The sequence below is a fragment of the Scyliorhinus torazame genome, chromosome 3 (genome assembly GCF_047496885.1).
Source record: "Scyliorhinus torazame isolate Kashiwa2021f chromosome 3, sScyTor2.1, whole genome shotgun sequence".
NCBI lineage: Eukaryota > Metazoa > Chordata > Chondrichthyes > Carcharhiniformes > Scyliorhinidae > Scyliorhinus > Scyliorhinus torazame.
Genome location: NC_092709.1, coordinates 284,947,482 through 284,965,673, shown reverse-complemented (window position 1 = coordinate 284,965,673; position 18,192 = coordinate 284,947,482). Strand labels below are relative to the sequence as shown.

At 42.5% G+C, this 18,192-nt stretch overlaps 1 protein-coding gene across 13 annotated transcripts in view; it reads left to right on the top strand.

Annotated features, from left to right (window-relative positions):
• nedd4l (NEDD4 like E3 ubiquitin protein ligase) overlaps nt 1-18,192 on the top strand; it is a 635,409-nt gene that overhangs the window by 345,958 nt on the left and 271,259 nt on the right. Inside the window, exon 1 of one of the 13 annotated variants that reach the window (XM_072497354.1) lies at nt 4,414-4,588. The exons of the other annotated variants lie outside the window; for them this stretch is intronic. Within the exon in view, the coding sequence (XP_072353455.1) occupies nt 4,520-4,588 (69 nt within the window). The 5' untranslated portion in view covers nt 4,414-4,519. Of the gene's footprint in view, nt 1-4,413; nt 4,589-18,192 lie in introns of those variants that run through there. 13 annotated transcript variants of the gene reach the window in all.

Below are 18,192 nucleotides of genomic sequence, written 5' to 3'. Positions count from 1 at the left end.
AGGGGAAGAGATGTTTCATGGGACCATTGTGCTGGAGTTGGCAGAAATGATGGAAGATGATCCTTTGAATACAGAGGCTGGTGGGGTGAAAGGTTAAGCTAAGGGAACCGTATCATAGTTCTGTGAGGGAGGGAAAAGGGTGAGGGCAGATGTGCGGGGAAATAGGTCAGACACGGTTGAGAGCCCCATCAGCCACGATGGTTGAGGGCATGTGGGAGCCTTGGCTCAGGAAAAAGGAAGACATGACAAAAGGGCTGTTGTGGAACCTAGCATCATTGGAACAGATGCTACAACTGCAGATAAACTGGGAAAATGGGACGGAGTCCATATAGGAAGCAGGATGTGCGGAAGTGTAGTTGAGGTAGCTGTGGGAGTAGGTGGGCTTGTAATGAATATTGATAGACAATCGATACATAGAAATCGAGACAGGGAAGACCAGGAGGGGAATGGATGTATTGCAGATGGACTGTGTGAAGGTGAGAGAGAGGTGGAAGTTGGAAGCAAAAAATTAGATATTTTCCAAGTCCTGCCGAGAACATGAAGCGACACCAATACGGCCATTGATATACCGGAAAAAGAGATGTGGGAGGGGGGCCTTAGTAGGACTGGAACCAGGAATGTTCCACTTGCTCCACAAAAATACAGGCATATCTGGGACCCATGTGGGTACTGTAGCCACGCACTTAATTTGGAGGAAGCGAGGCAAGTTGAAGTAAAAATTGTTGAGGAAGAGAACAAGTTCAGCTAGGCAGACAAGAGTAGTAGTGGATGGTGATTGTTTGAAGAAGTGGAGGGCCCTCAGACTATCGTGAGTCACAGAATCACAGAGAGCTGCTCGCAGAAAAATACTTTTCACTGTACCTCGGTACACGTGACAATAAACAAATCCAATCCAATCCAATACAGCGCAGAAGAGTCTGCACCAACGCATGAATGACATCTGACCTGCCTACCTAATCCCATTTGCTAGCACATGGCCCATAGTCTTGAATGTTATGACATGCCAATAACTCATACAGGTACTTTTTTTTACTAGCCAGAGCTTTCTCATTTCCCTTCTTTGCTCTCCTAATTGCTTTCTTAAATTGCATCCTGCACTTTCTGCTTTCTGTACTCCACTAATGCCTCCATTGATTTGCTCCCTTGTACTTGCTGAAAGCTTCTTTTCCTTCTCATTGTATCCTCTGGTCATCGAACGTCTCTGGCTATCCATGGTTCCATGGGCTTGTTACTCTTCCCTGTTACACTAGAGGGGACATGTTGGGCAATTACCCTTCCCATTTCCTTTTTGAATACACCTGGTAGGGAATGAAATTGTAGAAGGATTGGATGTCAATTGTGAAGAGGAGGCGATTAGCGCCAGGAAACTGGAAATTGTTAAAATAGCATAGGGTATCACAGGAATCATGAAGATAGGGGTGGGAAGAGATTGGACAAGGGGAGAGAGCCAAGATAAGAAGTTCACCGGGGCAGGAACAGGCTGAAATGACGGGTCTACCAGGACAGTCCTGTTTCTGAATTTTGGAAAGGATGGAGAAGGAGGCTCTACAGGCTTGAAAAGCTGATGTTGGAGGCTGTAGCGGGAAGCTCCCAGAGCAGTTGAGATCACTGACAGTCCTGAAGCAACAGCTTGAAGTTTGGTGGTGAAGGATGGAAGAAGTGTCTGGGAGCTGGTATGCCAGACAACAGCAGCACCATCTTTGTCAGCAGCTTTAATAAGAAAGTCAGTGTTGGATCTGAGAGACCAGGTTGCAGCGGGTGAGGGAAGCAGAGAAATTAAGTTGGCTGATGTCACAGTGACAGTTCTCAATGAAAAGATAAAGAACAGGTAAGAGGCCAGAGGGAAGGATCCAGGTAGAGGGAGAATACCAGAGGTGGATCAAAAGACCCGTTGATGGGGAGTGAGGGTTCCTGCCCAAGTAAGAACGCAGACAAAGACATGAAATTAAATGAGAATCGCTTATTGTCACAAGTAGGCTTCAAATGAAGTTACTGTGAAAAGCCCCTAGTCGCCACATTCCGGCACCTGTTCGGGGAGGCTGGTACGGGAATTGAGCCGTGCTGCTGGCCTGCCTTGGTCTGCTTTAAAAGCCAGCGATTTAGCCCTGTGCTAAACCAGCCCATGGAAGAGGATTTCAGCATCATGCCAAGCCTCAAATTAATTGCGCCAAGGGCATAATGGGATAAAACTGAGTCCTTTGCTGAGCACAAAATGTTCAGCATTAGAGAAAGGAAAGTTAGTAAGGCATAGTGAATACACGGCAGGAGCTGGAGTTAGAAGAAGGCATGTGGTCAGAGGGATGGGAAAGGGTGGAAGGACCCAGATGGGCATCGATACCAATACTTTGTTGAGCTCTTTAACACCTGAAGGGAAGAGAAAAATGTTTCACAGCATAAATATTTAAATGGCATAAATATTTAATTATCTACATATCTTTTCAGCAAACAGATGCTTGTGGTCAGCAATTCCAAGAAAACCTAGGCGATGTTCCTGTTAGTACTTGCAAACTTACTTTTGGAACTTATGCAGTTTCTTAAAAGCAAAATACTGCAGATGGTAGAGATCTGAAATAAAACCAGCAAATGCTGGAAAAACGCTGCCAGACCTGAGTTTATCCACCATTTTCTGTCTATTTTCTTCTTCCATTTTGGAGAAAGTTAATCAATTTGAAATGTTAACTATAATGACTCTCGGCACAGAATTTACCGAGACCAGCATTTTCTCTTTTAATTTCAGATTTGCAGTAAATGTAGTATTTTGCTTCTCTTTGCACGTTTGTTCTCATTGAGTGTTTCCTGGAGTGGAAAATCAATGATGTATTCATTCACAACTAATATAACTTGAGCTTTTGTCTGCCAATATTTGACCTTTGCATATTTGCATTGCGCAACCAATTCTAGGGAAGACAGTTAAAATCCCTACATTTTAAAATTGCTTTTATCCAATGTGGATATGAGTTAGTAAGGCATAGTGAATACACGGCAGGAGCTGTGTATCATCTGTGTATCAGCTGAAAAATTCATTTTTCTGAAAAAATGAATAATCTATTTTTCCATAATCTCATTGACTTGAACGTAATTCACAATCAACTGTTGCAGAGTCTTGCATGCTTTTGTATAATTGCAAGTGACTTGTCAAGTAATTTTAGCAGATGTTAATTTTATTTGGAAATAATTGAAGTACAGAAGGTTGCAACTGTGGTTAAAATAGATCTTGTCAAAAAATGTTAATTAGATGCGCACAAATCACCTGAGTTGTTGCTGTGGATGGAATGCATGGCTCTTATTTCCTCAGTGTAAGAAAAGTGGATGTGAAATTTATGACTTGCAAATTATTATCACAGGAACATACAGTTTAGAGAATGAAGAATGTGATAAGTTGACAGAATAGGAATAAACAAATCAGGCAATGGCACAACATCTGCAGCAACCCATGAACAACTCTCAAGCAGCTCATCAGTCTCCTTACCAGTACACTGTTACCGTCTTCATTCAGTGACAGTGTGTGCAATGAGATTTGGATTAACAGTATAACTGGCTAGCTGTTATGCTCTTAATAATGATAACCTTTTATTGTCACAAGTATGAAGTTACTGTGAAAAGCCCCTAGTCGCCACATTCCGGCGCTTGTTCGGGTAAGCTGGTACGGGAATTGAACCCACGCTGCTGGCCTTGTTCTGCATCACAAACCAGCTGTCTAGCCCACTGAGCTAAACCAGCCCTAATAATAACATTTTATTCACAAGTATGAGGTTACTGTGAAAAGCCCCTAGTCTCCACATTCCAGCGCCTGTTCAGGTAAGCTGGTACAGGAATTGAACCCACGCTACTAGCGTTGTTCTGCATTACAAACCAGCTGTCTGGCCCACTGAGCTAAACTAGCCCAATCTTGCCACCATGACATGAACTGATTTATGATCGGCTGAGGATGACTTTTCACAACTTAAGGGAGGCAACTAACATGGCATAGTACCACCTCCATTGTATGAACCACTTGTAGCTGTGGCTGAGATTGGGAATTTGTGGAGAGTCTGGGTTAAAAACTATAATCTCACAGCATGGGGGATTGATGTTGCAGCATGAAGCTCGATATTTCCAGCATTTCTTTCAAAATTAATTCTTATTTTTGGGTGCACAAAACTGACTTCTAAATATGTGCCATCTTGATATATGTAACCTCCATAGACAATAAAGTCTGAATTTCAAAAGGTTTATTATGTGGAACGTACAGAACAAAAGTATGCCCTTCATTAACAGCCTTTCTATTTGATACCTGCACTGAAATATCTCCAAGGGTTAAATTTCAAACTTGTGTTCATTTGCATAGCCTTTAAATATTCAAGGTCCGCATTCCCATCTGATATAACCCAGTTTTACTGGTTCAAACAGTCTGTAACCTTCAGTTGATAGTGAGACTACTGCAACCATAGATCATTTCTTAACAACACCCAAAATGTTCGTGACAACAGGCACTTGGTGACGGACTGAGCTTTGTGCATTACCGACATTGCCACTGACAATGAAAGGGAGCATGAAAGTTGATCCAGTGAACCCAGGTAGTGTTTCTAAAAGAAGAAAATCAACACAGGTGAGTGGAAATATTGTGAAGTGAGGCAGGGAAATTTAATGAGCAAACGACAAAAAGTTTGAAGTTTACTTCCTGGGCTTGAGTCATATTTTACTTAACAAGTGCCTTGTTGCCAATATCCGATCATGCCAATGATCGCTGATGAAAAGATCTTCATTAATTTGTTGAATTGTGTTGGATTGGGGATTGAGGCCAGCTGAGGGATGAGCATATCTTCCTATTCACATTGGTTTGCATACCTTTAACAAGCTGGATTGAAAATAAGACCGGAAAGGAAGCACAATAACAGTGAACTTTTAGTTATTCTTTGTGGCCTTGGCTTTTAAGTGCCCCTTCATTCGGTTGACGCTGATTTGGAATGCTGCACAAACTCAAAACACTGCTTTGTCCCACACCTCTGGTTTTAAATGTGGCTCGTTCAATGTCGAAAAATAATCAGTTCAAATGGGTCTCACTCTGATCAAAAATCGTCAAATGTATAGCTCAAGAAAACTTTGAAATGAGGAAGTCTTATATTAAAATCGAGAAGTTTAAAGTATATCTCATAAGCATTGCAATTCATACAGTTGTTTTAGAAAATCATATCAGTAGGACTGAGGTGTTGCAAGGTTATTTTCTGCAGAAATATTATAAGAGTAAATTGTAGTACAACATAGGTTTGCTCAGTAGACTATATATAGTAAGTTGGGCTGAAAAACATTCATTACAAAGTCTGAAGGAAAAATCAGTACGGTTTTTCTTTTACCTTGATTGCATTAAATTATCAGGCATGTGAGTTTCCAGAGGAATAGCAAGTTAATTTTGCCGAATGGCATCTAAAGCATTAGTTCCTTCAGTTTACCAGTTTAAAAAATAATTGTTTTTTGCCAATATTTTTATACTTTCAGTGCTGTTATGCACAATTACTTACTGGCTTTTTGTGCTGGGCTTATCTGCTAGGTTTATTCAGAGATTGGCACATGTGCTAGTTTATCAGAACAGAAACAACTGTGAGATATAAAAATAAACTTGCACAAATGAGCCAACAATAATCTCTAAGATAAAAGAAAATATATTTTCCTTAACTTTGCCATTTGTTTACCTTCCTTCCTTCTCCACATGAGGCCCACCAGTCCTTTGGAGATAATAGCAGTTAATTCATTTCTCACTGTTAGAGAGGAATGTGGGGGGGGAGTGCAATTTGTAATTACCGCCAGATGAATGCATTCGGACCTAAAATTATTCCGGTGAATCTGCAAGGAATTAAAAATATTTCCAATGGGGCATTTACAGATGAGTTGACATTTACATCTTACATCATATGCAAAATACTGGTTTAGTATTGAGTAGAGAAGGGGTTTACATTTGACCGTTTAAAATCCATCGATTGTTTCTGCACAAAAGTTTGATTTTTTTTTTTAAGCCATCTTTTGGGGGGTATTCTAAATGGCTTTGCATACCTGATCTTATGATGATGTGTGCAAATTCCGGGAGTGCTACAGAGGTCATGCAGTTGTCTGGAATGTTTGGTTCCAACTAAATTTTCAGCTGGAATCTGATCTTGCAAAGATTCAATTTTTTTGTTTTGAAAAGCTGCTTTAATCCTTAAAAGAACAGTACTGGGAACAGAACCATACGCTATCAATAGTGTTGAATGTTGACTGCAAGTACATCAGATTTGTAAGTTAACATTGTTAATTGTTAAATGGATGCCATTCGGGACAAATTTGTGCAGGGCATTGTTTGGGACAGCAAACTGTTTCAGTCACATACATGCTTTAAATTACTTGAGAAGGCCTGTGCGTAATTTGTGAAGTTAGCTCTGCAGGATGCTTGAACAAGAATGCAAACTGTGGTGTCAGCAGGGACAGCCAAGTGTTTGTTTTCATGTGAAAACTGGAAAATACATGTAGTAGATACTGCTGCTTGGCAAGCTGCCGTCAAAACTGATCATCAATATTTGCATCTCTCTGACCACTGACATAAACTGAACTTCCTCTGGGCAGCATTTTCTCAATTTTATTTGGCATCCTGTTGGTTGGAAAATTTGTCTTTCTCATCCGCTCCAAATTTTGTTGTTATAACAAAACCAAAGAAAAATCCTGATTGCTTTGTCGATATGATGGGAATAGAGAAGTTAAGATTTCAGGTGAAGCCTTTTGACCATTTCAGAAACTCTTGTTCAGCAAACGACGGAGAGAGACTGTAAATCACAAGGCAAAACACTAAAGTGAAATTTCTCATTTAGTAGAAGTGCAGGAGTAGATCCAACAGTTTTTGCAGTGTGTGTGTAATGCAATGCATAAATTAATTTCAAAGTGCAGCCTGTTTTGGGTCGTCGAGAACTGGGAAATTGGTGTTAGGAAGGTTTAGAGCTGCCATGGCTAACGCTATTGCTTTGATAACTTTTTTATAAATATCTCTAATGCTCCACTTTCCCCTGCTCCTCGCCTAAAGGCCCATATTCATCTGGACTGTTCTATGTATACTCACTGAACTTGTACAATCATTGGTTGGCAGGCTATGTGAAATTGATATTGTCTTCTGCATTTGAGTGTTTTTCAGCAGTTATCACAGTAGTGCATTTACCACTACACTGGCTAAGATCAACTTCAAGGTGCAGGCGGATTAAATCATGGTCCTTTTGGTCTGAATGGCTTAGTTCCACACTGAACAATGCAACACAGTCATTGGGGAAGCTAACATATTGTTCTCAGATGCTTTTGGTGAAAGATGACAATACATTTTGTGTCAGTAATGCACATTAAATTGAATTGTCAGGCAGGAGGGCATCAGATTTTGTAAACGCCAATGCTTTCAATGGTCTAGCTTCAGAGGAACAGATGCCTTTGGATTTGCTCCAAATCATGAAGTTATCTAGCAGTTGTATCTGGCCAAGGATCTACTGGTTAATTCAAAATCTAATTTCAACTTACTGGTTAATTTGAATTGTGCTTTAAATTGTGCTTCATGTGTCATTTTAATGCAGTTGGCTCCTTAGAATTTCTGGATAATTAGAATATTGGGGTGGGACAAACTAGGGCATAATTGTCAAGTGTAGGTTGCTGCTTTCCAAACATTTTAAATTGTTTCACCTGATAGAATCAGAATTCTAGAATCATTACAGTGCAGAAGGAGGCCATTCAGCCCATCGAGTCTACATCAACCCTCTGAAGGAGCACCCTAACTAGGCCCACTCCCCCACCCTATCCTTGTAACCCCAGAACCCCACCTAACCTTTGGACACTTCGGGCAATTTAGCATGATCAATCCACCTATCCCACACATTTTTGGACTGTGGGAGGAAACCAGACCACCCGGAGGCATGCAGACATGGGAAGAACATACAAACGCCACACACAGTCATCCGAGGTCGGAATTGAACCCCGGTCCCTGGAGCTGTGAGGCAGCAGTGCCACCATGCAGCCATATACATATCCTAATATGCTCAGTTCTACTTAATTACTGCGAATTACTTAATTACTGTGAAAATATCGATCAAGAGACGAGAAGAATGATGTTCTGTCACACCAAAGCTTCGGGCTGAGAAATGTATAAATTATGTCAAATAGTGATACTTACTTTGAAGTAGTTGTGCTTTCTGACCTATTGTATAGAAAGGAATTCATTTTTAACATGTTAATTTCATGTGATGCACTCTATAGTGTATTACAGTTGGCTCTCTGTTGCCCTCTCTGTTGGTGAGGTGTAGATAAAATTAGTTCCATCATGGTTACTCACAGTGACTCCAGATGATGAGTCTTCTCTCACTGCAGGATGGTGACTTCGATTGAATAGAATTCTATTTTGCATTTCATGGACTGAAGAAGGTCCATAAACTGTGTCATAAAGTTGATTTTAAGGAAGTTTGAGTGTTTTGAAAGTTTGCACTGTGTGCAGGTCATGTTCAGGTACAGCTCATTGAGGCCTCACACTGCCTAATTGAAGAAAAATGGCATTGAAGGCATATTTGGGGACAATGTTGGTGGGGGGAGGGGGGGGGGGGCGGAAGAGAGAGAGAGAGAGAGAATTCAGCACCAACAAAGAGGACGGGTATAATTGTGACTGCAGGTTATACATTTGGCTGAAAGTGAATAAGTACATTTCGGTTGGTTTGCACCAAGACTGCTCATACACCTTTTCAAGGTAAATGTCAAGCGATAAAATATTCAACCCAAAAGGAACCAAAAACACCACTTAAATCATTTGCTGTTTAGTTTTCGTAGATGTTCCCACTCGTACAACATGCCGTTCTACACCTAGAATGGGAGGATGTTCCATTCTCTTTGCCAAATCTGTAATTTTCTGCACTAATTAATGAGTGAAAGAAGCCAGGCTGTTGCGCCCCAAATTTTAAATCTCCATCTGTCTGATTGTGAACACTCCGTTTCCACTTTAACTTGATGGTTTGGCTAATAATAATCTTTATTGTCACAAGTAGGCTTATATTAATACTACAATGAAGTTACTGTGAAAAGCCCCTGGTCGCCACATTCCGCCGCCTGTTCGGGTACACAGAGGGAGAATTCAGAATGTCCAATTCACCTAACAGCACGTCTTTCGGGACTTGTGGGAGGAAACCGGAGCACCCGGACGAAACCCACACAGATACAGGGAGAACCTGCAGACTCCACACAGACAGTGACCCCAGCCGGGAATCGAACCTGGGACCCTGGCGCTGTGAAGTAACAGTGCTAACCACTGTGATTAGGCTAAGATTAGGAACTGGCACAATTCCAGGTTCAAAATCTGAGACTCAAAACTGTTTACATGTATTCATAGAGGGGAGGGGAATCACATCATAAGCAGCAAATACGCCAAGGTAAAGGAATAACAACTCAGACGTTAAGACAATGGAGATATTGCACCTCTCAATCTAAGAAATAAACTGGATGAATTGAAAGCAATTATCACTGGCTCAGCCAATTACCCTTGAGAATGTGATAATGAGCTGGCTTCTTGAACTGCTGCAACCTCTGTCCATGATACTTTTAGAAGAGACAGAACAGCTCAGAAAGGAAGAAGACTGACAATACTCGGAAAAGAGGGAATATATATGAAATACAGTCATGATCACTGAATAAGGGGTCGATCATTTAGGACTTAGAGGAAAAGATTCTTCACTGAAAGGGATGTGAACCTTTGGAATTCACTAGCCCAGGCAGCTGTCGATGCTACATTGCATATTTTCAAGTCCGAGATCGATAGATCTTTGGACATTAAGGGCAGCACGGTAGCCTTGTGGATAGCACAATTGCTTCACAGCTCCAGGGTCCCAGGTTCGATTCCGGCTTGGGTCACTGTCTGTGCGGAGTCTGCACATCCTCCCCGTGTGTGCGTGTGTTTCCTCCGGGTGCTCCGGTTTTCTCCCACAGTCCAAAGATGTGCGGGTTAGGTGGATTGGCCATGATAAATTGCCCTTAGTGTTGGGTGGGGTTACTGGGTTATGGGGAGAGGGTGGCGGTGTTGACCTTGGGTAGGGTGCTCTTTCCAAGAGCCGGTGCAGACTCGATGGGCTGAATGGCCTCCTTCTGCTCTGTAAATTCTATGATAATCTATGATTCTATGATAATCTATGATAAATCAAAGATATGAGGATAGTGGAGGGAAGGTGTAGCTGAGGTAAAAGATAGGCCAACATCTCAGTGAATGTTGGAACAGCTTTACCTGGTCAAATAATCAACAGCATCTTATGTTCTTGCACAAAATGCTGCACAGAGGACAAAAAAGACGAGCAGAGACAGTGGCCTTGAAGCTGTATTGCTCCTGCATCTCTTGCTGCATCTTTTGCTCTTCAGTCCTCCTTTCAGTGTCTGAACAGCTCACTCTGCTATATCATTTGACGCTGGATTAAAAGGAGCAGTACGCACATGACGTATTCCATTTTTTGCCTAAATTCTTGGAACAAATTATTCATAAACAAACATGAAATGTACTTATTGAAAAGAAAACCTGTACAAAGGGAAGCAGCCCTATGGCTGCCCTAGAGTAGCCCACACCCAGCTGCCCTGGTCCCAACATGTCTTCTATGAATGTTCTGCCATTTGGACTTCAAGCCAGATGATCCTCTTCTGCTGTGTTGCCCTTACAGGGACAATCACCACAAATCACCACATCCCTCCCCCTTTAACACTTTGATACAATTTTTAATAACTTAGTTACCCATTCCTAAACTCAAACTAAACATTGTACACTAGTTGGACAATTGCAAATCGAGTCCTTGAGAGGTTTTTCGGTTTCTTGTAGAGCACTGTAATTCTGTAGACTGAGATGTTTCTACTGGATGGACATTAACAAGAACTGCAATAACGTGTACCTCTCCAGGCACATGCAGTTCATTACTACTTGTTTGCACGGTGACATCAGTTATGTCTCTAACAGATCAGTTGGGTACTTCGGTGCTTACAGATTCGAAAACATTTTGTGATGGCAACACTGACGGCTGGAGTGTCTCCTTACTCCTCAAGTGATCCACATGTTTACGAACGATCCATCCCTCCATGTCTACTGGATATGACAGGAGTCCGGTCTCGGAGACGATAATTCCAGGGATCTAGTTTCACATTCACACCGTTATATTATGCACTTAATATGTTTTCTTTTATTGTTGCTGTGGTAATGGTTCATTGATAAGGTCTTGAGGTTTGTGTGTTTAAACATAAATACTTTAACAAAAGACAGTTCCAAATATTATCTTGTGTGGAGCTCTTCCATACAGGCTTGCTGCTTAGCGAGTTCTGTCCTAGACTGTTCTCTGGCCATCTGACTCCACACTTTACTCTGTGGGCTATGCCATTCTCTGTCCCACGTTGATCACTGCTCTGCCGAGCACCTTACATTATAATGCATGCAGACACATACCATCATAATACAACACAGTCCTTTGTGTTGACAGTTCTTTCACAATCTGTCTGTCACGGGGGAATGGTCGTAGTAATCTGTTTCTAGTACTTAAGTCGTGTGATAACGTTTTTTCTCTTTCCAACATTTTGATTCAGCAACTTTTTCACGACTATTTTATCACATTGTTTCTTGTGCTTTTCCATTCACATGATGAATTCAGCAGTCTTGTTCTGGCACGTAATCTCAGTATGTTTCTCTGTCTGAATTGCTTATTCTGTTGTCAACTTCAATGTTTTTACCTCGTCAGTAAATTTCTCATTGCCAAGCTTCCTTCTTCAAGCTCTTATTCTCCTGATTCAATTCTTTACCGGACTTGCTCTTATTTTCTAATTGCTTTTCATGGAGTCAGCTTATTCTGCATTATCTCATTAATATCTCCTTTTTAACTTCCTTCTGTAAATTTTTGCAACTTTTTTTCAAGTTTGCTGTCACTGATTCCTTTTTATATTCAATAGTTCATAGTTTCTTTTGAAGTTTTTATTTCATGTTCTTCCTGAATGTGTACGTTTCACAAATTAAACCTTCATTTCTGCTTGTCTTGACTTCAGCCAAACCCTTTTTAGCTCCACTGTTGGTCAGGACTGGCTCCGATGAAGTGTTGACTTGTTTCCATTCTGCAATTCCTTCACCCTTCAGTTGGTCATTTATTGTTTTTCGTTGCCCTCCTTGTGGGATCTTTCGTTGTTGCCCTCCTTCTGGGGTCTTTCGGCGTGGCCCTCTTTCTGAGGTCTTTCGTTGTTGTCCTCTTTCCGGTGTCTTTCATTGTTGCCCTTCTTCCGGGATCTTTCGTTGTGACCCTCCTTCTGGGGTCTTTTGTCATGGCCCTCCTTCCGGGGTCTTTTGTCGTGGCGATCCTTTGGGGGTCTTTCGTCGGGGCCTTCCTTCCGGGATCTTTTGTCGTGGCCCTCCTTCCGGCGTTTTTTGTCGTGGTGATCCTTTGGGGGTCTTTCGTCGGGTCCCTCCTTCCGGGATCTTTTGTCGGGGCCCTCCTTCTGTGGTCTTTTGTTGTGGCCCTCCTTCTGTGGTCTTTTGTTGTGGCCCTCCTTTGGGGGTCTTTTGTCGTGGCCCTCCTTCCGGGGTCTTTTGTCATGGCGATCCTTTGGGGGTCTTTCGTCGGGGCCCTCCTTCCGGGATCTTTTGTCGTGGCCCTCCTTCTGTGGTCTTTTGTCGTGGCCCTCCTTTGGGGGTCTTTCGTCGTGGCCCTCCTTCAGGGGTCTTTCGTCATGGCGCTCCTGCGAGGGTCTTTCGTCGTGGCCCTCGTTCCAGGGGTCCTTTCGTTGTGGCCCTCCTCCTGGGGGTCCTTTTGTCGTGGCCCTCTTTCAGGGGGTCTTTTGTCGTGGCCCTCCTTCCGGGGTCTTTTATTGTGGCCCTCCTTCCTGTGTCTTTTTGTCGTGGCCCTCCTTCCGGGGATTTTTGTCGTGGCCCTCCTTCTGGGGTCTTTTGGTGTGGCCCTCCTTACAGGGTCTTTTATCGTGGCCCTTCTTTGGTGATCTTACGTCGTTGCCCTCCTTTCGGGGTCTTTTGTCATTGCCCTCCTTCCAGAGTATTTCATTGCCATTTCCATGAGGTCTTCATTGCCCTTAATTGCAGTCTTCCATTGCCTCCTCTGGGGTCTTGGTCTGCCTCCTCTGGGGTCTTGGTCTGCCTCCTCTGGGGTCTTGGTCCACCTCCTCTGGGGTCTTGGTCCGCCTCTTCTGGGGTCTTGGTCCGCCTCCTCTGGGGTCTTGGTCCGCCTCCTCTGGGGTCTTGGTCCGTCTCCTCCGGTGTCTTCCGTTGCCTCTTTCTTGAAGTCTTGTTTTTCCCCTTTTGGTCTTGGTTTCTTTTGGATCTTTTCTTGGGGCTATATATATTATATATTAGTCGGCCAGTTCAGGTCTGCAGTATGTCTACCCCCAGAATCTGGCAATATCTCAACACCTCAAATGGGTATATTCACCTAAACAGAAGCATTCGGGTGAGTATTTTTTCTTCAGACTTTGACTAAAACAGGTTGAAATTATCATATAAAACTCGAGCATCTGAGATCATCTGGCATCAATTCAGATGGCATTAAGATGATATCAAGATCGATCAAGGAGTTTGTTCTTATGGGAAAAGCTATTGATTACCAAATACACAAATTGGTTTCCATGGTTTCTATTGTCATAATTATCCCTTTAAGAGCAACACAGCAGAAGAGGGTCACCTGGCTTGAGGGACCAATTGGGACGAGAGTGGGTAATCACCCCAGATGGCGGAGTCCTCTCTCAGGCAGAAGACATCTGAGTGTCAGGCCAGAGGCAGTGTCATTATAATCAATTTTATCCTCGTTACCAAATGTAATGATGCATGTTCACCTGACCAATGCGAGGATGAGCAGATTCTTCCCTGGGATGGAGGACAGGTTTGAGCATTGTTCTCGGGGGCTGACTAACCACACCTACCACACCTATATGTTCTGGTTTTGTCCCAAGTTTGTTAGCTTTTGGGTCAACACCATGTCAGAGATATTTTATGGTGATCTGGAACCAAAAAACACACTATGCACCATAACTTTTATGACACTCTATCATTGTTACTGTCTGTCTACCAACCTCTGACTTAGAAACTGAACAATTTAAACTGTGGAATCTAATTTCTTTAGGTAGGTTTTTCTTCTCCATTTAAATGTTTGTTTCCTCTTTTGTTTCTCTTTCTGCACCTGATTTGACTCATCAGGTTTCACTTTCAGCAAGCCATTGCATGAAGATATTTGAGTTGAAGGCTGCAGAAAAAAATTAACACTAACACCATGAGCTACTGCAGCAAGTTCCATCCACTTAAGTGAATTCTGCATTTACAAAAGGTATTCTTTGTTTCCCAACTGAATTAGTTGCCATCTAAACTAAGCAATAATGTTGAGTGACTGACTTCTTTGGAAACCACAATTGTCCTTTCATAGTAAATATTAACACAACATTTTATTACAAAAGTTGGGGATGGCCTGTTTTTTCAAAGCTGAGACTGACTCTGAATTGAAGATTGACGTTGTCCTTTTGTCATCAAATACTGTATTAATATTTACTGTTAACGTTGGAGATTGTTTGGTTGACTGACTCTGAATTGGAGATTGAAGTCAATTATGAACAAAGAGCAATACAGCACAGGAAGAGGCTTTTCGGCCCTCCAAGCTGGACCGGTCATGATACCACCCTTGGCCAAAACCCTCAGCACTTCCTTGTGCCGTATCCCTGTATATCCATCGTATCCATGTATTTGTCGAGATGCCTTTTGAATGCCCTTAATGTATCTGCTTCCACAACCTCCCCTGGCAACGGGTTCCAGGCACTACCCTCTGTGTACAAGACCTGTCTCGCACATCTCCTCTAAACACCACAAACCTAAACCTATGCCCCCTGGTGACTGATGCCTCCATCCTGGGAGAGAGTGCCTGCCCATCCACTCTATCCATGCCCCTCATAATCTTGTAGACCTCATATCAGGTCATCCCTCAACCTCTGTCTTTCTAATGAAAACAGTCCGAGTCTATTCAGCCTCCCCACATAGCTAACACCCTCCAGACCAGGCAACATCCTGGTAACCCTCCACTGCAGCCTCTCCAAAGATTCCACATTCTTCTAGTAGTGTGGCAATCGGAATTGTGTGCAATATTCCAAATGCGGCCTTACCAAGGTTCTATACAACTGTAGCATGACTTGCAAGTTTTTATACTTGATGCCCCGTCCAATGAAGACAAGCTTTCCATATGCTTTCTTGATTACCTTGTCCACTTGTGTTACCACCTTCAAAGATCTATGGACATGCAAGCCCAGATCTCTCTGATTTTCCATATTCCTAAGAGTTTTGCAATTTACAGTATATTTCCCCTCTATGTTAGACCTACCAAAATGCATTACCTGACATTTGTCTGGATTAAACTCTATTTGCCATTTGTCTGCCCAACTCTCCCACCTATCTACGCCCTGCTGTATCCTCTGACAATCCTCAACACTATCTGCCACTCCACCAACCTTGGTGTCATCGTGAAATTACTGATCAGACCAGCTACGTTTTCCTTTATATCGTTTATGTATACCACAAACAACCGAGGCCGCAGCACAGATCCCTGTGGAACACCACTAGTCACAACCTTCCATTCAGAAACACCCATCTACTGCTACCCTTTGCCTTCTGTGACCGAGCCAGTTCTGTATCCATCTTACCTCCTCACCTCTGATCCCTTGTGACTTCACCTTTTGTACCAGTCTGCCATGAGGCACCTTGTCAAAGACTTTACTGAAGTCCATGTAAATAACATGCACTGCCCTTCCCTCATCAATCGTCTTTGTCAACTCCTCTAAAAACTCAATCAAGTTGGTGAGGCACGGCCTCCCCTTCACAAAATCGTGCTGTCTATTGCTGATTAATCCATTTGTTTCCAAATGGCTATAAATCCTGAGCCTGAGTACAAGGGCCTAATGTAGTATTTCAGGCATTCTTCATTACCTTCTTGCTTTAACATGGCTGGGTTGGGAGACCTTGGCAACAGCTATTTGACTGCTCAGTACTACTGAGTCAGTACTTAATTTTCCAAGTTCGAACATGTCATAATTGAAGTTTAGGAAGAATGATTTAGTGTTGTAACCCGTAGCTTGTTGAGTTTCATAAACTGACTTCAGTGGCTCTGTTCTCAAATGAACGCAGACAAAATGGTCCGATTTCCAAAGTTGAGGGTGAGTAAAACAAAACTTTAAATGATGAATCCATGGTGTAAAAGGGTGATTTTAAACAAAACATTGATGTGTGGTTTGCAAAGTGTGTGGGATTGATTGTACTACTGTGGAACATAAGTGGCCTTGTATTGGCCTATTGGTGCTTCCTTTTCTCCAAAGTAAGCCAACATCAATTAATTTAAAAAAAACACAGCTCATACAGATTCTGTGCTGCTGATTTATTGCAAGGTAAAGGTGAAATGATCACAGATTTGTTGTTATTTGAAACTAGAATAATCCCATCGGTGAAAGGAAATATGTAATTGATAATATGTTTACAGTATATAGTCTTCTCAGACCAGAACAGCCAGTTGTAGGAATCGTGAAATTGTTTCGCGAACTGGCCATGTAACATCTTCCCTCTTTACCTTTACAATGGTCTCTCAGTTTTAAGGAGTATTCGCCCTGCCAATGTACTGGTGTCCTCATTGGCCTTCAGGCCTTCGACAATGCTATCATGGTAAATATTGAAAAATGACAATTTTCGTATGTGTGTGCACGTGCACACTTGATTATTGAGAAGCTTATTGCCTCCGTTTTATAGCTGACACCACCTGAGCTGCAGAATTCGATGTGTGGAGGAAATGTGATCTTCTGATAACATATTACAGTGAATTCGTATCAAATTTCTTTTTCTAAATTTTAGAGTACCCAATTCATTTTTTCCAATTAAGGGGCAACTTAGCGTGGCCAATCCACCTAACCTGCACATCTTTTGGGTTGTGGGGGCGAAACCCACGCAAACACGGGGAGAATGTGCAAACTCCACACGGACAGTGACCCAGAGCCGGGATTGAACCTGGGACCTCAGCACCGTTGAAATTATTTTTTCCATATTGCTGGCCTGTCACCTCTCCTGAAGCTAAATTCACCAAACATCCACAAGTACACAGACTCCACTGATGTGATAATTTTTCTTTTCTTGAGCGGGCTAGGTTCTGTTCTCTTGCCAGCCACTGTGGTTCTGACCCAGCTTCCTCCTTTGCTGCTTTGCTGGGGGTACAACTTCACTTTTTATCACTGTTTCCCTCTTTTGCCCCGTTCACTCCCCAAAATTGATTTCTTTTTTGCCATCACCTTTTCAACACAAGCAAATATAAACAGCTGCATCAAAGCTGGACATGCAGAACCTGAATCATACCTTCTGTCACCAACAGATACAAAAGTAAAGTGCTGGAAACCCGGGATAGAAACAGAAAATGTTGGACATTTTCAGCAGGCCAGGCAACATCTGTGGAGAGAGAAGTTCAACGTCCTTACTTGAGATTTAGAAAAGGTTGGGACCATACTATATTTTAAGCAAGTACAGTGGCAGTAAAAGGTGAGCAGGGGGAAAGCACAAAAGAAACGGTTCTATGATGGAAGGCAGGAGACATGAAATGACAGAAAGGAGTGTGGTGCAAGGCAAAAGGAGATGCGAAGAAGACACTTAGGCGAGGTTAGAGGAGATGAAAATGGGAATAGCAGAATAATTGCCAACAGCTGCTTGCCAAAAAAAGTGAGCAGTGTTTATGATTTAAAATAGTTAAACTCGGTGTTGTGTCTAGAAGGCTGTAAAATATCTAACTGAAAGATGCGGTGCTGTTCCTGGAGTCCACATTAGTGCACTGTTGCAATGAAGTTTAGTGTGGGAATTTAAAGATATGGAGGCCAGATTGGAGGTGGGGGGGGGGGGGGGGGCACAAGGAATTAGGGACTGCTATCTTTTAAAAATTAATTGAATACCCAGCGACCGATTCAAAGGAATTGCAGACAACTGTCTGTCGCCAGGCAGAATTCGCAAAGGACTACATGCTCACTTCACTATCCCCTTTTACTTTGAAGTAAAGAGAGTTTGAATGAGAGAATCCCAAAACTTAACCATTCAATAAAATCACATATTTCATAACACTGGTGACAAGCTCAGGGTCACACATGCAGATTGAAAGGAGATGCCCCCCAAAGTGGTCTCAATCTGCCGAAATGCAGAGAAGTCCACATTGGTACAGCAAA